The following is a 27,514-nucleotide window of genomic DNA, read 5'->3' on the forward strand; positions in this document are numbered from 1 at the left end:
ACAAAGGATGCTGTCACTGGCTGGGCCTTGGAGATAAAATACTAACAATGATAACAACATTTACTGTCAGGGAGGCCCAGCGTACTGGTCCATGGTGCTCCTGTCTGAGAGAGTGGCTTCACCCGTTCCCATGCCACTCACCGGGGTGTGCAATGGACAGCAGGATGAGAGAGGAAGGAGAAGGCAGACTTCCCTGGCCTGGCATCCTTTTTTTTTTTTTAATTTTTTTTTTTTAACATTTATTTATTTTTGAGACAGAGAGAGACAGAGCATGAACGGGGGAGGGTCAGAGAGAGAGGGAGACACAGAATCTGAAACAGGTTCCAGGCTCTGAGTGGTCAGCACAGAGTCTGACGCGGGGCTCGAACTCACGGACCACGAGATCATGACTTGAGCCAAAGTCGGACACTCAACCGACTGAGCCACCCAGATGCCCCTGGCCTGGCATCTTTAGGAAGAGCTGTCTGTACTTCCCTAGTGAAGGAGCATCAGCTGTACTGTAAGCCCATAAGGGGCTTTCCAATGGCCTGGCACCAGGGGCATCTTCCAGATGGCCCTGGAGAGGGCATGCAGTTCTACAACTGGCCTCTCCCAGTGTCTCAGACACCAGTTAGAGATTATACAGCTGGCCTTCTTGCTCGCACCACAAACACCACACCTGCCCTTCACCTCTGCCTTATTTTCCCTTGGCAATTAAGATGCAGAATGTTCTCCTGATGCTATGGTTGTGGGGACCTAGGCCATTCTCAGGGAATTCATGCCCTTATTTCCTGGCTCACTGCTACCACACAAATCTTCCTCTGTTTGAAACAGGCCAAGACTCCTGGCTGAGATATTTCCCTTCTTCCTTTTCCTTCTCACTCTGCCTCCATTCTGCTTGGAGGGGGAAGCGGCCACAAGGAGAGGGGCAGGATAGGAGGTGGGGAAAGGCCACGGTTCAATTAGCCAAGTTCAGTAATAAAGGTCTGTAGTAACAGCAGAGGTGAGCCACTCGGTTTCATCTCTCCACCACAGAAGGAGCTGCGGCTGGAGGAACTTCAACAAGACATTTAGAAACTATTCAGAAAGAGCTATGAGATCCAAGAGCTAAGCACAAGAACTGTTTGGAAGATGGTTCTGAGATATTTCTGCAAATAGATGAGTCTCATTTCCCTGGAGTAGTGTCTGAGACAAGACCAGATGAGCACTGGGGACCCTCACGTGGCAGGCCTCTAGGGAGTCCCTTGGACTGAGCTGTCCGTGGCTGAGGGCCGTCACACACCTGGTGAGCACTAGAGGGCACCCCAGCCCCAGAGAGGCGTCTATAGCCCCGGACCGGGTGAGCAGCGCTATTTGGCTCATCTCTGGCCCTCAGGGGCTCTATATCTCTAATTGCCCTCAGGCTTGCAAGGAAGCCCCAACTCTGCAAGAAGCCCTTCTCACAGCTGTTTTGCTAACAACTATATATTCTAGAACAAATTAGGATCAGGAGCAAGGACAGAGTCGATTTAAGACTTACAGTATGGATAGATAGGGTGGGGCAGAGATGAAGGCCTGGCTGGGATGGGAGAGAATGTTGTCTTCGGGGCAGTGCTTCTGCTTACCCAGGTTTGGGGAGACAGGGAGGGGAGCTGGCTGGGTTGGGGATTCTAGTCTGAGGGGCGGCTCTGGCATAAGAAGTCCACTGAAGCTGGGTGGGGACACCTGTGCTTTGTCCTATACCACCTGGAATAGTGCCAGAACACAGGAGGAGTGCAGAGGAGTGCAGAACACCGTGTGAGTGAATGTAGCGTGAGGGTCGGGTGCTTAGCAGGGACAGAATGGAGAGGTCAGGATGAAGGAGAAAACCCAGGCTGCTAAGGCAGAGCCAGGGGGAGTACTGGTGGCAGTGGGGAAGGCGAGAGCCCACATAAGCTGCACTTAGTGAAGGGAGGGTTCAGTAGCCCTGCCGTGATGATGACCACCGTACCCCACAGGCTCCCTAGAGAGAAACTGCCATGACCACCCCTCCCATCCCTCCTCTACACGCACACGCATGTGTGCACACACACCACACTTCTCTGAGAGCCATTTCCCTTTTAAGGTGGACAGACATGACCTACCCAGGTTATAACTAAAAGCATCTGACCAGTGCACAGAGGTCTTCACTCGGAACATCCCTACACCCCACCCTCCCACCGCCTCCACCCTCTGCCCCTCAGGCCTAATGCTTGCCAACTGTTCTGTCCTCCGCCCCCCCCCCCCATCACTCCCCCCAGCCATCCAGCTGGCCCTGAGCGGTGGGAGCAGCATCCAGTCTGGAAGCCCTGGGTGGCCTGGACCCCTCCTCTAGCTTGCAGGCTATTTTTGCATTTCCTTTTGTATGCTCTCAGCCAGGAGGGGCCCTAGGGGGAGAACTGAGGACCACAGTGGGATTTGGCTGGCTGTAGGGGAAGAAGGGAAAGGCCACCTGCCCAGAGCCTGGTGGTCCTCGCCCTTGTCCCCACACACTCTCCCTACAGGCCTGGGAGCTGCTGTCCTGGCCTCCTGGGAGCCACACCTTGCAGCTCCGAGGGCCTCTGTCCTCTGCATGGGCTTCGTCGGGGATTCTACCATTTCTCCTGGTGTCTGCCATAGGGGCCCTGGACACTTTCCTTTCCATCTAGGGAACATCTCACTGCAATGCTGTCTCTTCCCTTGTCACTTTTCAAGAGGTAGGGAGTGTTCTTGAACAAAGCAATATGCTACAAACATAAAACTAAATGCATGTCCTGGCACCCCCAACGCTAACCTGCCTGCTCCCCACAAAGAAGGTCAAAGGGCGGCAGATGGCAGTTTTGTTACCCCGTTTCCCTCAGCAGACATTTGTGAGCAGCTAGTGGGCAGGAGCCCCAGGACAGCTGCCCGGAGGCTCAGCAGGGCCATCCTGGGGGCCAGGATCCATGCCCCTGTGGCTCCCATGTCCCAGAGCTCAGGGGTAAAGGCCCCCAAGATAGGGCTGCACTGGCAATCTTGTAAATTTGGAGTGTTTTCCACTGGCATCCTCCAAATTTCTTTCTGGAGCCCTCTTTTAATATGAAAGTAAAATGGGGCACCTGGGTAGCTCAGTCGGTTGAGTGTTCAACTTCAGCTCAGGTCATGATCTCGTGGTTCATGGGTTCGAGCCCCACGTTGGGCTCTGTGCTGACAGCTCAGAGCCTGGAGGCTGTTTCGTGGATTCTGTGTCTCCCTCTCTCTCTGCCCCTTCCCCGCTCGTTCCCTCTCTCTCTCTCTCAAAAAATAAATAAAACATTTAAAAAATAATAATATAAAAGTAGAGTTCATGTCTATTTTATATCTAATATTTTCACTGAAGAGGGGGATCAAACTATAATGACAGTTCCATATTCGTGATGCCTCTGGTCGCGTGGGGACTTCAGACTGGCCCTGTCCAGCTCCCTATCCTTCACTCTCCCCTCTTCTCTAAGCCTCACACACTTAAGCTCTCCTTCTCCCAGTGCCCTTTCCCTTGGTGTCCCTCCACCGTCCTCCCCTCCCACCACCTCTTCTCCACCTTAAACTCACGGCACTCTTTTCTTCTTTTCACACTGAACTTCCTGAAATAATATTCCACACTCCTGGCCTCTCTTCTCCCACTTATTCCTTAACCCCAAGGCAACCATTTTCCACCCTGTGGAAACGCTTTGGACTTTCCTCTCAAAGATCGCTGAATATCAAAGGGATAAATCCCTGAGTCCTCATCTCTTTCTGTATTTAGCACTGCTGCTGTTCAGGGAGCCTTCTCTGCAATCTGTGTTTCTTCAACGCGGCTCCAGCTTCTGTTTCTCTCTGCCTCATCCTTGCTTCTGGCCTTGCAGGATTCTTCATCTCGGTATCCACACTGACTTTCTCTACCACTCTCAGTGACTTCATTGAGCCCATGGCTTCAATAATCAATTAAATATATATAGCGAAACCCCCAAATCTGTAGTTCTGGCATAAACCCTTCTCCTGAGCTCTAGATTCAGCCAGTCAGCAGTCTGAAGACGCCTGGATATCCCTCAGACACCTCATCTGCATGGGACTGAGACCAGAACTTGCATCTTCTCCAGGACTCCCGGCTGCCTAACGTCCAAGTCTCTGGGAGGCAGCCTGACCTCCTCCTTCAGTTTAACCAAAGGACTACAGGCTTTAGGTCAGACAGCTTACCATTTACATTACATGCTTTGGGATCTTGGGCAAGTTGCTTCATCCCTGTAAACCTCATTTCTCCTATCTATAAAATGGGGGTAGTAACTATCTACTTCAGTGAGTTAGATGCATAAAATAATGCATGTAAAGTGCTCAACACACTGTTAGCATATAGCAAGTGCTTGATATATGTTAGCCACCAAGAACTATGATAATAAATGCCTCTTAAATTTGTATTCAGTTACCCAAGCTAGGAACTGGAAGTCATCCTGAACTCTTCTCATTTTTCCTTCAATTCTACCCAAAAAGTCATTGAGAATAGTCAGTTCTACCTGTTGAGGGTTTAGTTCATGCCCTTACCTATCCCTCACCTGGAATGCACCACAGAAGCCCAACTGGTAGCTCGCTGACTCCAATGTCACCCCCCCACTTCCACTTGGGTACTTCCCAAACTGTCACACACATCTGAATCCATGGGGGTGGATCATGTTGAAATGAAGGTTCAGAAGGGACCAGAGGAATGGAGGGACGGAGAGTCTGCATTTCCAGCAAATCCCAGGATCCCAAGACTCTGGTCCAGACCACACTTTGAGTAGCAAAACTCTACTCTTTCTCCAATTCTCTTTCTAAAAAAACAGATGTGGGGCGCCTGGGTGGCTCAGTTGGTTAAGTGTCTGACCTTTGACTTTGGCTCAGGTCACGATCTTGCAGTTTGTGAGGTTGAGCCCCACGTTGGGCTCTGCACTGACAGCATGCAGTCTGCTTGGGATTCTCTCTCTCCTCTCTCTCTGCCCCTCCCCTGCGCATGTGTGCTCCCCCTCTCTCAAGATAAACTTAAAAAAATAAATAAATAAATAAAACCAGATGTGATCATATCAATCCCCTGCCTGGAATCTTTGATCAACTTCTCAATTTCACCTGAACTGCCCCTTCAGGGTTGCCTTCTTCTGTTCTGTCTTGCACAGCATATGCCCTGGCCACACACAAGCTCCTCAAAATGCCATGTATTTCCATCACTTTGCACCTTTGGACATGCTGCTTTCTCTGGGAGGAATGCCTCTCCTTATTTCCCTGCCTTTTGGAAGCCCGTTCCTTTTTCCAAGACTCAGCATATGTGTCAACTCTTCTAGGAAGCCTTATTCAACCTGCATGGCAAACTCAATCATGCTTTCTGCTGTGTCTCCTTTGTTTACATCACTATAATCTCATGTATCCCCTCTCATTATAGCTACTGTCTACACAGCTGTGTTCCTAGTTAAGATTTTAAGCCCCTTGTCTAATTTGTCTTTGTGTCCCTAGAACCTGGCACTGAGTAGACAGTGCAAGAGAAGGAGGGAGGCGGGTGCAGGGGGAAGCTGAAACTTCAGGCCCATCTGAACTCCTGCCTTCCAGGTCTTTGCTCCTGATTAATACACTATTACCCCCTGGTGGCAGTGTACCAAAACTGCTGGTTCAATGTGTTTTGAAGGTCAAAGGTACTTCTAAAGGATGGATCAGCATCACAACCCTGGAAATCAAGATCCCCAAAGACTCTGCCAGCCATCATTGATGTCTTTCAGTTCTCAGTACCCCTCTCAGTACAGGTTTCTACAGGCACAAGGTAAGTCACACAAACTTACTTCAAGCCAGTGATAAAGCAGAAGATAGCCTACCCTCTGGTTTCTCTCCCACTGCTGTGAGTTCAGACTCCTGGCTCGGCTCACTGGTTCCGTACACGTTGACTGCACGCACACGGAACTTATACTCTCGGTCTGGCAGCAGGTCCTGGACGTTAAAAGAGGTGCTGCGGCATGTGGCTAGTTCCTTCCACGTTTTGTCCACTGAGTCCCAGATTTCGACGCTGTAGGACTGCACGGCACTGCCCCCATCATATGAGGAGCCATACCAGGACAGGGTCAACGAGGAGCTCCGGATGTCAGAGGCGCACGGTGTGCCGGCCGGGGGGTCTGGCTTATCTGGGGACAGAGAAGCACAACATCACACAAGCCTTCAGGATTACGGGGGGGGGGGGGGGGGGGGGGGGGGGGGGGTGGGGGGGTGGAGAAGAATTGCACAGAAAGAACATTCCTGAATTAGCTTTGTCTTGGGGGAGAAGCCCGTAGATCCCCAGCTGCCAGCCCTGGTCCTGGCTTTCCTGACCTCATCTACACAGTCACACCTATGTAAAAACACACCTACACGAAAAGCCACACAAAAACCTACTTGCTGGAAAAATAACCCTCCTTTTTTGGCTAGTTTTCCAGTCTACAAGTCATGATTTCCTGTACTCTGCCTCAGTCATAAACATATTTCTTTGAGTAAACAGATCTAGGAAGCTGCCCAGAAGGCGTGGACTGCTTCCCATCAAAAATATGTTTTGAGAGAGAATTCAGAGTGTGTGTGTGTCTCCGTCAGGCCCTAGGCCAGTGGCCTGCAACATAACTAGGGTCAGTCTCCACTTTCTCTGGGACTTGGGAAACATCTGCCCCCCTGACAGGCAGTATAGCACAGTGAGCTCTGAAGTCAGACGGATCTGGGTTTGACCACAGCCCTGTCTACATTCACTACTTGCTCAGTTCTCTGTGCCTCAGTTTCCTTATCTGTAAGCAACGTAGATAATAATAGCACTTGGATCACAAGGTTGTTGTGAGGAGTTCCTGGAAAAGTGGCTGGCTTGAAGAGCCATCACTATCATTATTGTAGGAGTTTATTTCTAATTTTATAATCCATAAAAAGTTACTCGCACCCTACCTCTTGTATCCTCATAGGGCTAGTATAAAATGAGGTAAAGAATTTCAAAACCAAACCGCAGTAGCAAATCACAACCATCCCTGACTGCGGGCTGGGAAAAGAGCAGAGGACACAAGCTAGCAGCAGCCCCTTTGGCTGGCTGCCTTCCCATTCAGACCAGTAATGCTGCCAGCTTCAAGGCAAATCACGGTAGCCAATATTTTGATGGGGTTCTCGAGTTTTGCTGATCTTGTCAGTTGCTCATCTGAACAAAATTCTATTTTCCAGATTTAGTTTTTACAGGTGGTTGATTTAGCTACAGATAGGAGTATTCAGTAACCTCCACCCCCCACCTCGCTCAAGGCAGCTTGAGGTGTAGAGTTCCCCAAACTAGCAATTAAAACCATGCTTGTCATGCTATGTGATTTTACAAGCTATGTGAACTCAAGCGGATTCCTTAACTTCCAAGTTTCCAAACTCCTAGTTGGTCTTTTTTATTTGGAAGATGGTGCTAATATGTATCTACCTTTTAGGGGTTTTGTAAACAGCAAGCAAGCAAACCCAGGTAAAGTCCTTGACTCCTACTCTCCCTCCCTTCAGCAAGGCAGGAAGGCCAAAGAGAATTTCTGCAAATGACTCTATGCATACAGCGAAGAAAAAAACCTGTTGACGTGTGTATGTGTGTGTGTGTACATGTACATTCTCACCTCCCCCCCCCCAGGCCCCACAGCTTCCATGGCCTGGAAGCCATTCACTGCCTTGCAACCCCAGCCTGGACCTCGCCTGGAAGGACTCGGATTGTGACAGGGCTACTTTCCACCGTTGGCAGTCCCTCTGGAGGCCTCCTGTGATGGAGCCGCTTTCACTGGTTGTTTAAAGTGTTCTCTTAGAAAAACCATTTGTTCTGAAAGATGTATTGGCCTTTTTAGAAATATTTCTGGTGTTGGCTAAGATGTTTATTACTTTAAACTCTTGTAGAGGCAAGTGGTTCAAGTCCTCTCAAGACCCAGTGAAGGAAGTAAAAAAGCCCAAAGAGGGATGAAAGACAGACTCACTGCTTCCCCCAAAGAAACCTGCCTGGAAAACATCTGATTGGACACGTTTCGAGTCATGTAGGTTTATACAACAAATGCAGACACACTCCACTGACTGATTTTTCTCCCTTCTGCTTTGGTTAAGGAAAGAAAATGTTGAGAAATGGGTATTGCAGAAGAGGTACTATTTGTACCCTACCCTGTTCCAGATGTTTCTTGGCTGAAAGGATGAGAAAAATGGACAAATGATATACATTCACCTCCTGCAGCACAAGAGAAGATGTGAAATTGGTGGGGGGAGCTTTAATTCCGAGTGAAACTTCAATGCTTTCAAGGAATCTGATTCCAAATTGAGGGGTTCAGAAAAGACTCACAAGTCTGAAGTGGTCAGGGAATGGAAGCGCCCACCCTCACCCCTGCCCTTAGGGCCATGGGCTGTGTCTGATGCCCTCTGTTCTTTCCAACTGACAGCCTCACACAGAGGCTGGACTAGCCAGGGAGGAAAACGCTTGGGACAAGAGAGACGTCCTCAGAACAGAATGCCTGTGAGCCTCCCTTCCACACTAAGCACACAGACGCACTCGGGTTGGGAGGGGGACCCTGGGCATGGCCTGGTAAAGACAAGGCGGGCTCAGTGTCTAGAACCCTAAGCTCTACGCCGCCTTGGAATTCTCCCATGGCTCCCTGGAGACTTGACTAACAGAATGGGAAATGCTGAGTCTAAGGGAAGAGTCTCAGATGGCACCAGCTTCAGGATTTTCTGTTCAGTCCTGGGAAAATAGAGGATCTCCTCTCCACTACTTCTCAAGGGAGCAGGTGCCCTGGCAGTCTCCGTGCACCTGTGTGTCTGAAGGTGCTCTGTGGTCTAACCCCACCTAGACCTCCCTTCACTGCACCTCAGCAGCTGCCTGCAGCTTATAGACAAAGGCAGGGGATGTGACCCCTCGGAGGCATCGACCTGGATCATCCAGCCCTTGAAGGCCAAGGTACTTTGCTTACCCAGAATACCCAGCTAGCTGGTGGCAGAGCCAAAAGGAGACTCCAAAAAAATCTCCAGACCCTTGTTCCAGGGGCCTGTTATTCTACAGGCCATCAGGCAGCATATGATCAAGAAGCATCTTGCTTAAACCCATGCCAAGCATTACAAAGGGAAATCTCCTGTCTTTAAAAACCTTGCAAGTTCCAAGCTCTGGTAGTTTTGGGGGATTACCGGGTATTTGGAGACTCTCTCTACTTTGTTTTTCTCCTTTAAAGATAGGCGAAGTGATGTTTTTCTCAGGCCGGACAAGTTACAGGAAGGAATGCATCTGGGTAAGGCTCTCTCGGGGGCCCCTCTCTCACCCCCCTGAGGTAGAGCTGGAGGGGCAGATGTCTGCACAGTCCCTCCCAGCTCCACACACTCCGGTGCTGCCTTTTAAAATATAAACCTTTCAATTAGTTAAACATCACTCATTGAAACTACCTGAGGGTAAGGCTACTTTTTATTATCATTTTAAAAATAGGAGTCATGGGACGCCTGGGTGGCTCAGACGGTTAAGCATCCAACTTCGGCTCAGGTCATGATCTCGTAGTTTGTGAGTTCGAGCCCAGCGTTGAGCTCTGTGCTGACAGCTCAGAGCCTGGAGCCTGCTTCGGATTCTGTGTCTCCCTCTCTCTCTGTCTCTTCCCCCCCGCCCACTCTCTCAAAAATAAATATTGAAAAAAAAATTTTTTAAAAAAGGAGTCATAGACTATATGAAAAGAAAACAGCATTTTAAGGGACCTGCAGAAGTTTACTGCTAACAAGTAGCAGTTGTGTTCAATAGGCCTGATTTAGCTGGCCCGCAAATGGATGCCTCCAAAGTGCCTGAAACTGCGCTGAGTAGGCTGAATGATTCCTGTTTCATCTCATTTATATTTGACATCTACTTAATAAGCCCTGATCAGATAATACACAGATGTCCCTAGAGACACGCAGGTAAATCTGGGCCTAATCCAGGTTTACTTTGACTAATTCTAAATCCATGAGCTCTGAATGAATGCTGCTTTGCTGGATCCATCAATGCGAGTGCTCCTTTTATTGGGCAATTCTATTCTTAGCTCTGAGAGGGGGAGGCAGACAGAAAGCCCGTTCCCCTCCATTCCATTCCCCTCCCAGGACGGCATTTAACTTGCTGCTCCTGCCAGCTGGCGGGCAGCCACACCAACGGCCCTGTCAGCACTGGCCGGCCCAGGAGAATGAGAAACGAAACCATAAAAGGCCAGAACTGCAGCTGCGTGGTGGTGCTGGGGGGAAGGGAGCGTGTGGCACTGCAGAGCCAGCCAGAGTGGGGGCAGGGGCACTGGTCACAGAAAAGCAGTTCAAAGGAGCTGACCCCCAGGTTCCCCAGATAAGAGGAAAACTGGAAACCAATGCTTGCTGACAGCTGGGGCGTGGGGCCAAATCAATACTGCGGGTACAGGTCTAAAAGGATAAGCAAACTGGATAATTAGCATCAGTCCCCCAAACCCCCAAAGGTTCTTGACTCCTGGGGGAAAATTCCTGAAACAAATATCTGGTGTCACTGAAGAGAAAGAGTGAGAAAAAGGTGTGTCCTGTCATTTATGGCTGAGAAACCTGTTCCCTGTCCCTTTAGTACACTTGGCCTTCCCAGATTTAAAACTCCTGATCTAGGTGCGCCCGGGTGGTTCTGTCAGTGGAGTATGTGACTTCAGGTCACACTCTCATGGGTTGTGGGTTCAAGCCCCGCATCAGGGATGCTAGGGATCCTCTGCCCAACCCCCGCGAACCTCCCCTACTCACGCTCTCTCTCAACAATAAATGAACATTAAAAAAAAAAAATCCTGATCTAAAGAAGCAAAAAAAAAAAAAAAAAAAAGAAAGAAAGAAAGAGAAAAAGAGGATCAGATCAGAAACTGTCAGGCCAAAGTCCTTCACACACATGGTATCTGAAAGCCCACAAACGCACAGGGACACAGCCTGCTACCCACCTGCCCACTCCTTCATTTGCTGTTGCTTCATTGTCCTGAGCACCTGCCATGTCAGGGGTCAAGTTGCTGAGCACAACCCACAATGTAAGACCAGTTAGGAAGGTATTTTGATATTTCAGGAAGTTCACCAGGACATGAAAAACAGTGATTGGGATGGAAAGGAAAAAGTGAACTTGAAAATCAGTCTGGAGACAGACTCAACTCCATACTGGGATGCAGAAGGCGAGAAAAATGAGTGGATTTAGGATTGGGAAGTCAGTGACCTCAGAAGGGTGGTCCCAGAAGATTAATGGGGGTGAAGGGAGGCTGCAGGGAGGCGAAGAAGCAGAATCAGAGCAGAGACTGGCCCCTTTCAGAGGGCGAGGCTGTAAAGAGAGCAAGAGAGAGATGGTAGGGTGGCCAGAGCGAGCCAGGATATTGCAGTGTTTGGCTGGGATGAGAGAGCCCTGGCAACATTTACAGAAGTAGAGGAGAAGGTGAAGACAAGAAAGAAGGGGGCACAGATATCGAGACACCCGTAGGCGTGGGGCACGAAGTGATATAAGATCATGCCTGATGCCTCCTGTTTCTCAGAGCAGCTGGAGGCGGGGCCCCACAGGGTGACAAGCTATCACAGAGAGTGGGGGAGGACACTGAGCCTACTGACGCCTCCACCTGGACCCCAGCCGAGTCCAGCACTGAGTCTGCGGGTTGTGATCTTCCCGAAGTGCCCCCAAATCAGGTGCAGGAGCAGTACAGTGGAAGGCAACAGTGATTGAGGCTGAGGATCTGCAAGGAGACTGAGTAGCTGGGGAGCAGGAAGGCAGTGGACCAGAGGAGAGGGAGCAAGGGTGCTAGAGGTGGGTCTGGAGCAGAGTGGCTCAAGGTTTGCAAAGGCTAGAGAGGGAGAAGCCAGGAGGAGATTCGTGGCAACAGGAAAATGCTGCAGCGTGTGTGTGTGGGTCTGGGCTTCCCCAGGAGTAGGAAGCACAGCAAGTGTGTGAGAGCAGGAACAGGGAACGTGGGAGCATGGGAGGCTGTGGGCAGGGTGCCGAAGGAGCAGGTCCTGGGGAGGTGAGGCCCTGAGGCCCACCATCCTGCTGGGGGCCTCTGTCTTTCCTGTCCTCTGACCTCCAGGCCACCCTGTCCCCAGACTCACCCACAACAGTGAGGTTGACCTGGGCCTGTCTGCTGCCCAGCTTGTTCTCCACCAGCAGAGTGTAGCAGCCACAGTGTTCCTGGCGTGCGGCCAGGATGGTGAGCCTGCTGCCATTCTCACTGTTCTCCACCTTGATGTGCTCGCTCTCCTGGATCTGGGGGCAGAGAGTGGGGCAGGCGCTAGAGACTTGGGCCAAGAAAGGAAGAGGGCTCTGACCTCCACTCCCTACCACTAGAGAATGTCACTGGACAAGCAGTATGGGGCTCTGTCTCATCTGAACTCTCGGCTTCCCCTTAAGGCCCCTCCTCTCCTGCATCCAAAGCCAAGTGTCCCTGAGGTGGTTCAGATCTGGGGTGAGCAGGGAGGGTGCCGAGCAGGGTCTGGCAGACCAACCATGTCTGCGCTTCCTGCTCCAGACCAGAGTTAAGGAGTGTCCTGTATCACCACGGCTTTGGGAGGGATGGCAGGAAAACACATCTGAGCAAAGTTACCTACAAAGACCACCTTTGTGGTCTGACAGAAGGTTCTGACCTCTTCTGTCCTGTCTAATACTGTAGCCACTAGCCACATGTGGATACTTAAATTTTAATTAAGTGGAAACAGCCCAAATGTCCATCAAATGATGAACAGATAAACAAAATGTGGCATATCCAGACAATAGAATATTATTCAGCCATAAAAAGAATGAAGAATATATATATTGAATGAAGATTTATACTTTATTTATACTTTATACTTTATACTTTATACTTTATACTTTATACTTTATGATTTATATTTTATACTTTATACTTTTATGATTTATACTTTATACTTTTTACTTTATACTTTATACTTTATATTTATACTTTAATTTATACTTTATACTTTATACTTTAATGTGGATTTATACTTTAATGTGGATAAGCCCAGAAAACATTATGCTAAGTAAAAAAAAAAGCCAGATACAAAAGAATATATACTGTATGATCCCACTGATATGAAATGCCCAGAAAAGGCAAATCCATAGAGACAGAAAGTAAGTTAGTGGTCGCCAGGACCTAGGGGAAAGGGAGGAATGGCTGCTAACGGGTCCAGGGTTTCTTTTGAGGGTGATGGAAATGTTCCAGAATTAGATCATTGTTATGGTTGCACAACTTGTGAATATACTGAAAACCACTGAACTGGACACTTCAAAAGGGCGAATTTTATGGCGTATGAATTTTATGGCTATTGTTATAAAGAAAGCTGTTATCATAATTTTTAATTAATTACAATTTAAAATTCAGTTCCTCAGTTGTACTAGTCACACTTCAAGTGCTCAACAGCCACATATAGTGGTGGCTACCATATTGGACAATGGAAATAGAACATATCCATCACTATAGAAAGTTCTTTTGGACAGAATGGGGACCTGGCCAAATGTCTCTGAAAAGGGAGGGATTCCATCTTACTTCAGATGACGCTAGCCAGCCAGCATCCTTTGGGATGATGCTTCATCTCTTCACACCAACCCTCCATTCCTTCCTGGTTAACTAGCCTCCCACCTCTGGGCCTTAGGACAGTCTGAGTGGTTTGGAAATAGAGCACCAGAGAACTCAAAAGAAACCTTCACATCTTCTCCAAATTTCCCGATTCAGTGCCAGCCACGTTTTGGGGCCTCTGCTGATGATATACATGGGCACACACTACCAATACGGGCTCAGTGGAACAGGTGGGTTCCCCATCTCCCTATAAAAGCTGGTTGTTCAGAAATTCAAACATTTTTTTCATAGGACCATTCTTTTAAATGGTATATTTCTGGACCAGTAAGCCAAAGTTCTATTTAATGTACAATTTATCTATCCAAATACTCAGATTCACTGTTATCTATTCAGCACATGGTAAGTTTAAGCTGTTGCCACTGATAGGGTTCAGTGGGCTGGCACAGAATCACAGAAATCTACAGAGTCTGAGAGGTCCTTTTGGTCACTGGTTCAATTTTCCTGACTCTGAGTAGAATTCTGGACTAAAATATCAAAATCAGATGGGGGGCATGGGTGGTTTCTATTTTTTCCTTCATACTTTTCTCTATACACAAACTATCAGTAAAGCAAGTATTAATGGCAGACTCATAAGAAATGATCATTAAGAACTCAGATTGGTGGGTGGTGACAGGTGGGGGAGGGGACCCTCCCATTTCTAAGGCCCTAACTGATCAAGAGCCATGCGGCCTCTGTTAGACGGCATTTTTCATCCCTTCCCACCCAGGGGTTGGGAGGGCTGTTCCCCTCCATCACTGACCTGCTTTCGGAACTTCATCCAAGTACAGGTGATGGGCTGGGTGCCTGCCACTTTACCAAACAGCTCCACAGACTCTCCCGCGCGCACCTTTTGGTCTTCGGGAAACTGGATGATCTGAGGAGGCATGGCTGGGAGGGGACAAGTGACAAAGTGAGCAATGAAGAGGGAGCTTCAGACAGACTGACCTCACTCAGTGCTGCTGTCCACGCTGGTCTGTTCCTCTCATCTTCCAGAGCCTTCAGGGCAACACTGAGGACAGTGGCCGCTGCTCCAGAATGTCTGCGCTGATGGACCCTGCTAGCTCTCTTCATTTCTTCATTTTGATTCTTCAGAAGTGGCCCACACAATTTACATGGCATAATTCTCCATCTGTCAATTGCTCTGGAATTTGCATCTTACCCTAAATGTTTGAATCTACCTCCTAACTCCTTTATTAATTAAGCAGCACCTTGCTTTCTAATCATCAGGTTACCCTGGCTGACAGGTTCAATATGGTTCATGTCCTCAAATATCTTTCACTGGGAAACAGACAAGGGCTCTATGTGACAAGGACATACAGAACAGAGTATTAAGATAGCATAAAGTGGATCACCGCCTTAAGGGCAGTGTGGGGGGCAGAGAGCGAGGCAGAATTTCACAGAAGGGATGGGAAAGTCTCTAGTACTGCATGATGCCACATGATGTCCCTACAGCGAGGGACACTATAAGGAGAGTAGGAAAAAAGACAAGTAGTGGAAAAGGGTAGGGGACGAGGCTGTGCAGAGGCTCTTGGGGAAAATTTGGCCTGAATAACACAGAGCTTGAATCAAGGAGGGCCGTGGTCTTTTGGGATCTCATACCAGTGGTCAATCTAGCAGGACAAAAGAAAAACCCCTCATGGCAGAGGACTCTTGCCCCCAAATGCTGCTGGTGACCAATTACCTGCCTTCGGAGGTGTCTTGGGGGCAGGTTTCTTTTTCACAGTTGCATCACCTGAAACAAAGAAGTTCACAGGTTATTTTGTTAATCCTGGCTTTTCACAAAGCTCCTAAATCCTAGGAGCCTTGCCCACTGGTCCTCTGCCAGACAGAGCTCTCACCTGAGTGTGGTTTTCAGGATATCTTGCACTCCTACACAGATGACCTTATGACTGAATGAATATCAGTTCTCAGGGGGCCTCTGGAGGGTCTCTGGAGCCTCCATTGAGATAAAAACTAAAAAACGCTTGATTCTCCATTGTCCATTTCAACAATGATAACCCCACACTCACTAACTATTCTCTTACCCTAATGTCAGGAAACTCAGAAAGGAAATTATATCAGATAAACCACCTAAAATCAGCCTTTGGTGTGGATCCAAGGGTCTCAGGCTTCCTTTGGATCACAGACTTGGACTAGTGGCTTTCATTTTTTTTTTTTTTTAATGTTTGTTGAATGGATCCATGAATGAATGAACAAATGAATGAACCAACCAACAGTCTCTTCCATTCCTACCCTATTCCTTCCACTTTCTCCAAATAATTCAAAAAAGGAAAATGACGCAAACAGACCAATTTCACAGCAAAAACTTACTCATTTGGCTAAATAACAATATGATGAATATGCAAAAATATCCTCAGCTATCTTCATGGCTTATTTTCATCTTTTTTGAAGTCTTTAATCAAAACCTATCTATCCAGGTGGAATGAAAATCTATGCACACACAAATATCTGCATGTGAATGTTCACAGTGGCTTTATTTGTAATTGCCAAAATCTAGAATTTATCCACTTGCTCCTCAACTGTAAAACGGATGAACTTTGGTATATTCATACAATGAAATGCTACTTATCAATAAAAAAGGAACAAACAACTGATACACAGATGAGTCTCAATGATTCGTCTTTCTCTTTCACTAAGAGAAGCCAGACTCAAAAGGCTACGAATATATAATTCTATTTATATGCCTTGTTCTAGACAAGGCAAAACTATAGAGACAGAGAACAGATCAGTAGTGGTGGGTGGGGGCAGAGGTTGACCATTAAGGGGCACAAAGACATGTTATAAGGTGGTGGAACCATATCCTGATTATGGCAATAGTTATATGACTATGTGCGTTTGTTAAGATTCACAGAACTGTGCACTAGAAAGGGTGAATTTTACTGTATAGAAATTGTACCTTAATACAAAAATGGGAGTCACTTAACCAATGAGATCTTCCCTAACCACTCTATACCAAATACCAACCCCCTGTCCTCAGCACTCATCACCATTACCCCACTTTATTATCCCCCCCCCCCCCCCCCCCGCCAACCCATGGCACTGAACAACCATAAAACAAACCATTTACTTGTTTATTTATTGTCTCCCTTCCTCTATCCATTAAGTATAAGGATTGTGAAGGCAGGGATTTTTTCTTTTTTATTCACTGCTGTATACCCAATGTGCCTGGAACATAGTAGGCACTTGGTAACTATTTATTGAGTGAATGAGTGGAGGTAATGTTAGTAATGTTAGCAATCACTCCTCCACAAAGCTTCACCTTTGCAAGGTTACAGAGAAGAAGCAATATGTCCTGGCTTGGGCACTGTTGTCTGCCCATAGGCAAATTATATAATGGTGTGGATTATCAGCTGTGCCTCTGTAAAATGGGGAGAGGGCTGCTACCTGAGAAGCTGAGAACTGCACAAGGACTGTGTAAGCAGGTGATCTCAGATCACAGAGCTGATGGCTACTCGTTATGAGGTTAAGCCCAGGGTGAGGCCTGCTTCCACCAAATTCACCCTGGCTTGTCACCATTATTGATTCATCTGTCCATCTCAAGAAACTTATTGAGGGCCTGCTATTTGCCAGGCAAAGGCCAGTCAGTACACACTACTAACGTGTGTACCAAGAAGAAAATCAAACAAATGTAAGAAATCAGAGCTTGTCTTCAAGGGTTTAAATGTCAAGGCATGTGATCCACAGGAAAGCCTTTTTTTTTTTTTTTTTCCCCATCATAAAGGACATTGATGGGACAACTGGCAGAATTTACGTAAGTTCAATAAATTAGATGATAGTATTATATCAGTGTTAATTTCATGTTTGATGATCAAGCTGTGGTGAGACTGTCCTTGTGGTTTTTTATTAAAATAATGTTTATTTTATTTATTTTTGAGAGAGAAAGAGAGAGAGAGAGGGAGAGACAAGCAGGAGAGGGGCAGAGACAGAGGGAGAGAGAGAATCCCAAGCAGGCTCCATGCTTCCAGTGCAGAGCTTAATGCAGGCCTAATCCCACGACCATGAGATCATGACCTGAGCTGAAATTAAGAGTTAGACACTCAACTGATGGAGCCACCCACGCACCCTGAGACTGTCCTTGTTTTTAGGAAATATACACTGAAGTATTTGGATATAGAAGATATAGAAGATATCCTAGATACAATTTACTTTCAAACTACTCATAAAAATTATATATACACAGGTGTACATATGTGTATATGTGTGTGTGGAGAGGTAGGGGGGAGAGAGGGAAAAAGCGAGGGAGAGAAAATATAACACAAAGCAATCATAGTAAAATGTTAATATTTGAGGAATCAGAGTGAACGATTTACAAGAATTATTTGTACTATTTTTGTAACTTTTCTTTAAGTCAGAAATTACTTCAAAATAAAAGTTAAATAGAAAGTTTTTTTAAAAAAGTTTTACCCAGGGGGCACCTAACTGGCTCAGTCCATAGAGCATGCAACTCTTGATCTAGGAGTGGTGAGTTAAGCCCCACACTGGGAGTATAGCCTACTTAAAAAAAAAGAAAAAAAGTTTTATCCTTCCAACATGATGCAGTTGCTCAAATGAAGGAGTGCACTGTGGGCTGAGGAGATGGTTAGGAAGCACTCAGTGGTGGGACACAGAATGGATCTGAGGGCCTGAGAACATCTGAACTGGAGAAAGAAGGGCCCCATGGCTCAGGAACAGAGAGGGGTTCAGAGTTGAGGGTCAGGGTGTTTGGTGGAGGCTGTCCAGAGTGTAAGACTAGGATCAGAGAACAGTGGTGTGGAGGTAGTGTGACAATTTAAAGAAAACAAAAAATTCAGTCACAGCAGTCACGTTTCAAGTGCTCGACAGCCACACGTGGTTCGTGGCTACCATATTGCGCAGACACGGAATATCACGGTCATCACGGTGCTGGTCTAGAATCCCAAGTTTGAGAGTTAGGTCTTTGTCCTGACTGAACAGGGAGTCCTCACACAAACGGCAGTTGGGTTGGGCTCAGGGACCCCTGGAGGTCTCTCCACCTCCTGGGGGACAAGGCTATCCAATTAGGAAGCTACTGCCATCCTTTGGGAAGGAAATGGTCAAGGTCCAGCCTTGGTAAAGGCAGTCACAAAGTAAATACAAGTAGGAGACAGAAGAAAGTTAAAACAATTTAGGGGCTGAAAAAGAGGGAGGTACAAAGATTCCTTAGAGATTTCTGGCTTGGATAAATGGGGAAAATTAAAGTGACAGAATACGAAATTTGGAAGGGAAAGATGAGGCATTTGGTTTGGTCCAAGGGAATATGGCAGACGAAAGAATTTAACCCGCTTGTAGGCTAGATGCCCAGGATCAGAATTCTAGAGAGAGGTTGGTGGAGATTGGAAGTGCAAGACTCCAGAATCAAACATGCAATCATAATGGAAACTGTGAGGATGGTTCAGTTCCTTGGGGGCAAGAATGCAGTCAAAGATGAGAAGGGGCCAGGGTCTGATCCCAGGTGATGCCCATGGTGAGGAGCTGGGAATTAGGAGAGGACTATGGACCCCGACAGATGGAAGGACTGTCACTGCAAGCAAGGGTGGAGAAGAATAGGCACTGGGAACTAGACTTCAAGTATGATCAGCACTGAGTGATGGGTAAGGTTTGAGAGGACAGGTGCCATGAGACAGTGGGGTCAGAAGTCACTCCAGAGGAAATTCTCAAGGAAACAGGTAGGGAGTCAGCTAATCTGATAAGAATTCTGGAGTTGAAGGGATAAAGACAAACAGGGTGATGGAAGAGGGAATGTCAATCAAGCAAGGTTTCTTCCCAGGTGAGAGACGAGTACAGGTTTGAAAGCAGAAGGCTAGGAGTCAGTGGAGAGGGGGAGCCCCAAGATGGAACAGCATGGGAAAGACAAACCTCTTGGAAGTGAGTACCAGATGGGCTATGGAACAGCCATGACAGGTCAAGCCACGAAGCCCCTGCCCCTCTTCATCTAGGGCTGCTGGGAAGGGAGAGGCACAACTGGGAGAGGCCCGCAAGGGAAGATAAGGGCTTCTACGAGAGCCAGTGTCTGACCTCCCATGGAGAACAAAAGCCACCTGTTCAGGGTTGCTTTGTGGAGCTGCCGTTATCCCCCCAAATTTATATGTTGAAATTCGAGCTTCCCAGTACCTCAGAATATGACCATATTTGGAGATAGGGCCTTTAAAGAGGTAATTAAATTACGGTGAAGCCATGGGGCGGGGGTCCTAATTCAACCCGCCTGGTGTCCTTATAAGAAGAGAAAATGTGGACACACAGAAACACCAGGGATACATGCACAGAGACGAGGCCACGTGAGGACAGTGAGAAAGTGCCCATCTGCAAACCAAGGAGAGAGGCCTCAGAAGAAACCAACCTGCCAACATGCTGAACTTGGACTTCCAGCCTCCAGAACTGTGAGACAACATACTTCTGTTGTTTAAGCCACCAAGTCTATGATACTTTGTTGTGCAGCCACAGCAGACTAGAGCAGCTGTGGATGGGCTCTGGAGGCCAGTAAGGAGCTTGACAGCCCCAGGAATGGCTGGCCAAGAGCTAGTAAGGAGGATGGCAGTTAGCATACCATGAAATCTGATGACTCCAATGTCCCACTCTTTACTAACCTTGGCAGCCCTAGTAAACCTAGAAGTAGGGTCCCAACTAGTACCTGTCTTCCTCTGTCACGGTTAAATGGATTGAGGGCCAAAGTTTCATGTTTGTTCTATAAATTTGCATCTTCTGCTCTTTGAATTGGTTAGCATTTAAAGCTGGTTTAGTTCCTGTTAGTAAAGACAATTTTAAATGTTAATGATGTTCAATATCCTATGCTATACATATTTTATATGAGCCTCTGCTGAAATCCATTAACTGTGTTTGGGGCTTAGAAGAATATATTTAATAGGTTGGAAAGCAGAATCCCCTGATCCTAAAACCTGGTTTCTCACAGTGAGCTGGGCTCAGTGCATGCAGTGTCTAACTCACGATCTCATTGTCCTTTTTCCCCCTGGGTTCCTTCCCCAACCACATACAAGCAGGGCACCTCACATTGTTTCCATGCCATGAAAAAGGAGATAGATTCCCATAAAAGCCAGGTGATTTGTGAGGCTCATAACACCAGGTGGGGCCAAGTTAGACACAGGAACCACGCCTCCTGATGTCCCGTGTGGCTGCCTCTGTAGCAGCTCACTCTCTGTTCCATCCTCATATCCAAGCCCTCAACGCCCTTCTCTGTCCCCCTGCAGGAATGCAGTGGGCACAGGCTCTGGAGCTGGGCTTGGGTTTAAATACTGCCCTGTCGCTCCCTAAGCTGTTGATTTAAAGCATGTTACTTAATGGGGCGCCTGGGTGGCTCAGTGGGTTAGTCATCTGACTTCAGCTCGGGTCATGGTCTCGCAGTTCCATGAGCTTGAGCCCCGTGTTGGGCTATGTGCTGACAGCTCAGAGCCTGGAGCCTGCTTCCGATTCTGTCTCTCTCTCTCTCTCTCTTTTTGCCCCTCTCCCACTTGCACTCTGTCCCTCTCATAAATAAACATTAAAAGAAAAGTAGGTTACTTAGCCTTTTGGAGCTTTCGTTTCCTCATCCAAAAAATGTGAAGGGGATAAGTAAAATTTGTTGTAAAGCATTAAGCTACGTTGTAAAGAAGGTAGAGCACAGGGTGCATGCTCTAATACCAGGCCCTCACCCCAGTCGCCCCTCTTCCCCAGATGGATCCCCAGAGGACTTCTCTGTCCACTCTGTCACCTATTTAGTATGCCACCCTGTATCAGCTGAGCTCTGTACCACATGATATCTCTCATGCTGCTCCTGGAGTTCCTTCTCCCAGTTCAAGTCCTCAGGTAACCCTCTTGCTGGTCCAGATGCTCAAACTCTCAGCTCTCCTTGGGTTACTAACTAGTTTCCTCTTCTCTGGATTCATCCATCTTACCACCTTGTTGTCTTATACTAATGTCAGCCCTTTGTCTCTCATTCCCTCTCCAACACCTTAAACTTTTGCACCACCCATTGTCAAAGAGGAATATTCTAGAAGGAAAATAAAACCCAACTATATTTGCGAATCCCATGGCAGCTACCAACCACACTGTCAGGCTAGGAGGGCAAAACATCCTCCCGCAGCCTGCCACTTGGTCTGTCTCTCAGGGGAGGAGCTCAGTCCCCTCCCCCAGATAGTCGGCCCCAGGACGCACCCCCCTCCTGGCATAGCACTGCTGTCAGGGTACTTTGTTCACTGCTTAGAGTTCCTCTTCTTCTTCTTCCTTTTTAAAGTTTATTTATTTATTTTGAGAGAGACACAGAGAGACAGAGCAAGCAGGGGAGAAGCAGAGACAGTAGGGGACAGAGGATCCCTAGCAGGCTCCCCATTGGCAGCAGAGACAGCAGAGAGCTCGATGTTGGGCTTGAAACCATGAACTGTGAAATTATGACCTGAGATGAAGTCAGATGCTTAACTGACTGAGCTACCCAGGAGTCTCTACAGTTTCTCTTCTTATCCCTCTCTCTGCCAGCTTTGTTCTACCTGGGGCCCAGACCTCTTTCTCAGCCCATCTATACATCCCACTACCTGACCGTCCCTTCTCCTGGCACATACTGCAAGCCCAGCATGTCTAAAAGTAAATCCAGGATCTTTTCCTCAAACCTGCCGTTTGCCCCTGTTTCTCCCAAGACCCCCTCCCTACCATCCCCAGTCACTAGCATCGGTCAATTCCATTCACTCCATACCTCCTCGGTCTGCCACCTTCCACATCCCCACTGTCACCATTCTAGTCCAAACTACTACCGCTTCAGCCCTGTCCCTGTCCCAATACGGCCATCATTCCAAGGCCATCACTCCACTGTTTAAATGTCTCCAATGGCCACCCACTGCCACTTAACATAAAGTCCAACTCATCTTACAAGGGCATCTGAGATGTGTCCCCAGCTTTTGTCCCATCTTCTTTCTTACTCTTCCCTCTTAGGGAATACCGTCACCCAGGCCCTTGGCGCTCAACGTCAGCCATTTGCAGAATGGAGTGTGCATTATGAACACCTGAGAAATTTGCTAGAAACATAGTTCCTGGCTGTCCAGGGCATGCTGATGCTGTTGGGCCCTGCGTCACCCTTCAGGAGGGCTGCTTTATCCCCCACACTGAATGCCTTTCCATTTCTGCAGTACCGGCCATTGCCGCTGGCTCTTTGCCGATTCAGGTACCTTCTTCCAGTAGGCCTCACCTCATCCATCACTACTGTCAGCCTGGGTTCCATGCTGCTTGGAGGTGGTTCTTTCTTAGCACTCCTCACAACGCATTACAATGCAGAAACACCTGTCCAACATGCATACCTCACAGTACACTCCCTGGAGACAGGAACAGGGGCCCATTTTTTTCACCTGTTGTACTGCCAGTGCCTAGTGTGGTACTTGACATATGCTTGAAAAGCTATTAAAGGAATGAGTGGAGCCCCTGAGGATCTCTGTTAACCTGGGAGTTTCTAAGAACAGTCCACCTCCCCACTCCACCCCTGGGGCTCTGATGCTGAGAGATAAAGCCCTGGGGCTTGAATCCCTCTGCAACTTCCCATTAAAAGCAGATCCTCTTTGCTCTGTCACCAACTAGATCAAAGCCGTTGGGTGCTGCGTCTTCCACTCTAAAGAGGAGACAGGCTGGAAGAGGTGCAGCAGCCCAGTGAAAACATCATGAACAAAGCACTGAACTTGGATGCCTGCTGGGGGAACCTGGGGCAGCGATGGGGAGGCCAGCCTCCCGGCTGTCTGCGCAACCCAGCATTTTGCTTCTGCACCAGGCCTGCCCAAGTCCTGACCTACTCCTGCTGAACCTTCCTGCTGCCCTGAGTGGTGGTGGGGGGAGGGAGCTAGAGGGGAGGAGGTCAGTAGGCACAGGAGTTTCCAGACTGCTCAGTCTGAAAGCACAGGAGTGCCTCTCCCATGAATCAGCAGGGCAGAAGACCTGAGCAAGCTTTTGGGAGATATTTGCCAAGACTAAAGGTAGGCCTCTTAGCGTCAAAAGGGTCTGAGATAATGGAGAGCCAAGGAGAATTAGGGAGGTAGCATGAACAGCCTCGGGTACAGGGAGGTCCCTGGATGTCTGCTTCTCTGGGGACATTTCCCTTTTTAGGTAGTTAACTAAAAATAGACATCAAACCCTTCACAATTCCCAAAATCAGCATTAACTTTCTACCAAAGGCTCCTGAAGGTGACTCAGGCTGGGTGAAGTGTGGAGGAAGCATTCACGCACAGGGCTGTGTCAGAGAAGGGAGGGCGGCTGTGCGGACTTGAGGATGAAAGGTCGAATCCCACCGCCCTGCACTCAGGTAGACTCACGGCTCTGGGTGACTTGACAAGCCCCCAACACTTCCCTGCCCCTTGCACACACCAGGCCCTTCCAGTATGTCTAATAGACAGACCTATGGAGAAATATTGGTCATATTCCCAGAATTAACATCTCTGGGCAAATTTCGTGAACTCATCTCCTCCTATCAAGGGCTGTCACACGAGAAGATTCCAGAGGAGCACTGCTCTCCTTGTTACTGCGAACGCTTATCCCCAAGCCCCTAGGATACAGAATGTGGGGATGGTTGTGAAAGAGGCAGCCTGGCATGGCCAGGATGGCAGTGCCAATGTCCTCTCTGGGGAGGACCCGTCCTCCCACTTAACAGGATCATGGGAGACAACGGAAGAGCTGGGGAAGGAGCTGGAAGCAGCAGCTCAGGGATGGAGGTCACAGGGTCACATGCACGGCAGGGTGGGGGGTGATAATGGGTACTATCACTCCTCATGGACAATATTTTGGTTGAGAGTAACTAGTAGTTGGCACCAGCTTTCAAATTCGTGGAATTCATGGAAGTACCCCAGCTTCTCTTTCAGGGTCCCACATCTTCCAGTGTCAAGTAAGTATTGATGCCAAACCTCCACCTGTCCAGCAATTCCTTCCAGCTCTTTGAATACTACGGTGACTTAACATCCCCCATGACTCCAAGAGAATATTTATTTATTTATTTATTTATTTATTTATTTTTAACGTTTATTTATTTTTGAGACAGAGAGAGACAGAGCATGAACAGGGGAGGAGCAGAGAGAGAGGGAGACACAGAATCTGAAACAGGCTCCAGGCTCTGAGCTGTCAGCACAGAGACCGACGCGGGGCTCGAACTCACGGACCGTGAGATCATGACCTGAGCCGAAGTTGGATGCTTAACCGACCGAGCCACCCAGGCGCCCCTCCAAGAGAATATTTAAAAGAAAGATATGATCCTGAGGGAATCTTCCAGGAAAACTGGATGCTACTTTTGACATCCAAAGATGCTTTCAAGATGATATGACTTTTGGTTTCAGAGAGACACCCATATGGAGGGCCAAGGCAAAGACATCTAAAAGCAAAATCTGGAATGGTCCATCGTGGTGACTGAAGCCAAAGTGACCAATGTCAGGCCAACGCCAGGCAAGGAATACACAGGGGTGTTCTGTCTGCATCGTCCCCAAATCCCACAAGTGCAGTAGAGGCAGGGACCCTTAAAGCATGGGAACTCATGAATCAATGTGAAAAATCACATGCTCATTATAGGCTGGACACTGACATTTCTCAGACAAACAGGCCCTGGTTCCTGTCCTCAAGTTATAAAAGTGACTTCTGCTCATTTACCCGTTTTCAAAACAACATCAGCTCTACAGACTGACAAAGAGGAATCCCTGGCATCGCCTCATCTGTATTTTGTTTTAAGTTTATTTATTTATTTTTGAAAGAGAGACAGAGAGACAGAGAGACAGTGGGAAATAGAAAATCTCAAGCAGGCTCCACATTGTCAGCACAGAGCCCGATGTGGGGCTCCAACTCACGAACTAGGAGATCATGACCCAGAGCCACCCAGGTGCCCCTTTATCTGTATTTTCTAAAACCATTTCTTAAACCCCATCAATGCCTCCCTCACAAAAAATTCCATTCAGATACCCTCCAGCTGGAATCCCCTAGAACTGGACCTTCTGCTTAAAGCCTCCTTCTTATAAGGATGTTTCTGCTGCTGTGCAACCTAAGCCACACTTGCTGTAGTGTCAACCCATCACATATTGGATGATATAAGGGGGAGTTAGCTGACCTCACCTGAACAATGTCAGACACACACACACACACACACACACACACACACACACACACACACACAAAAGCATTCCATTGAACGAACTGCTATCAGAGATGGAAAAATTCTGGGCTCAGTTGGAGTCCCCATCTGACAGGTCTGGAGACGAACGGCTTTGACCAAGGCCATATGTTCAATGAGAGGCAGAACCAAGACTTTTGTCCCTTGCTTTCCAGCCTAGTGCTTTCTGGCTATGTCTTGTGCTGGAGCACTGCCCCAGAGCCAGGCGCAAGAAATGCGCATCTGGACATCCAACAAGGTGCCGCTGCCTCCCCGTGCCTACTCAAATCAGGCGGAGTCTTGGGTGCTTCACCCTGGGCCTGTGCACTTCTTTCTTGCTCTTTCTCCAAAGGTAGGGGATGACCATTCTGAACTGGAGGAGTGGATGAAGTGTTCCAAGAGTGCTGACAGTAAATTCCCATCGAGGGGGGGAAAGGACCATTAAAGGATATCAGGACAATTGACAAAAACTGAATGCAGACCCTGCATTAAATAGTAGTATTGGTTCAATGTTAACTGTCCTGATTTTAGTAACTGCATTGTGGTTATGTTCTTAGGAGATACACAATGACATATTTAGAGGTCAAGGGCATGATGTCTCTAATTTATTCATAAATGGTACCTATATACCTACATGATGCATGGTGAATATATATGAATATATACATAGTGTGCATACATATGTATGAATATCTGATAAATGGTGAATATATCTATATGAATTCATACATAGAGAATGCGAGGACACTGGGAAAAAATGTAAATAATTGGTGGATCTCAGTAATGGGTACATACAAGAGTTCCTTATACTATTCTTGCAACTTTTCTATAAATTTGAAATTATATCAAAATAAAGTTATTAAAAAATGCCTCTTGAGAGGCATGCAGCAAACACCGTGACAGGTCTCAGGACCCAGCTGTCACTCTCCTTGTCCCCCCAGCTCTCAGGGCAGCAGACTCCTGCCCTGCCGTGGCCTGGGGGCAGCACTTGCCCAGGCTTGTGTGGACTGCACGAAGTACAGCTCTGAGACCGGCAAGGCACAGTGCTGCAGCAGGAACATGGATCAGGGTTGTCCTCACAGTTCCAGATCTTACCAGCTGTCAGACCCTGGGCAGGATGATCTAGCTCTCTGAGGCTCAGTTTTGCCCATCTGTAAGATGAGAACTACTTGTAGCTCAGTTGAATGAGACCTGCCTGAAGTGATCTGTGACTAAGCGCCTTAGAGGATGCCTGCTGCATGGGGGCTCAGTAGACACTAAGTGAGCACCTGAGTGGGGGGCCTCACAGCATCCCTTCCAGTGGGATCCTCCCTCCAGTGCTCCAGCAATGTCATCATTTCGCTTCAAACCACACTCCTTTCTCCTTCATAACCTGGCCCAGAGTTTCCTTGGTCCCAAGTCACCCCAAACGACCACTCCTCATTCCTGTACTTAGGAGTTAGTGTCAGCAGGTTAGCTTGTACTTCTGTCTGTTTTCTCTCACCCTGCTACCTGGCTTGGCAGATGGAACTGGTTTTTCCCTCATGGTCCCCAGCAGCACTCCCAAGGGCCCTCAGGCCATTGTGTGGACATGTGCCCTCTACTCTTATACCTGACAACTCACACACAGGACTGAACAACACAGCTGGGGGTGGGAAGAGGTCATCCAGGGAGGGATCTGGCTATGATCTGTTTGGCAAGAAAACCACTTGGCCTTCCCTCGATTACTGGCAGGAGAAATGGACTTCCTGGTTAGATTAGGTACTTCCCAGCCCTTGAAAAAAATGAACACATGTTATAGCCAGACAGCTCAGAGACAAGAGAATCAATTGGGCTTTCTCACGGGATCAGAGATGTCTGGGACCAGGGATGGCCATGCTAAGAGAAAAAGGCAAGTTGCAGAGGTGTCCAGGTTACATGCTGTATTTACATAAGTATATGTAAGTGCATAGAAAAAGAATAATTGTGACTA

The 27,514-nt window shown here is 47.8% G+C and overlaps 1 protein-coding gene across 7 annotated transcripts in view; it reads right to left on the bottom strand.

Annotated features, from left to right (window-relative positions):
- Positions 1 to 27,514, bottom strand: part of MYLK (myosin light chain kinase) — a 278,996-nt gene that overhangs the window by 36,793 nt on the left and 214,689 nt on the right. For all 7 annotated transcript variants that reach the window (XM_042903128.1, XM_042903127.1, XM_042903126.1 and 4 more), the window contains 4 exons: positions 15,163 to 15,213; positions 14,242 to 14,369; positions 11,980 to 12,133; positions 5,781 to 6,083 (listed from right to left, as the gene is read on the bottom strand). In XM_042903128.1, coding sequence (XP_042759062.1) covers positions 5,781 to 6,083; positions 11,980 to 12,133; positions 14,242 to 14,369; positions 15,163 to 15,213 — 636 coding nt within the window. The remainder of the gene's footprint in view (positions 1 to 5,780; positions 6,084 to 11,979; positions 12,134 to 14,241; positions 14,370 to 15,162; positions 15,214 to 27,514) is intronic.

The sequence above is a fragment of the Panthera leo genome, chromosome C2 (assembly GCF_018350215.1).
Source record: "Panthera leo isolate Ple1 chromosome C2, P.leo_Ple1_pat1.1, whole genome shotgun sequence".
NCBI lineage: Eukaryota > Metazoa > Chordata > Mammalia > Carnivora > Felidae > Panthera > Panthera leo.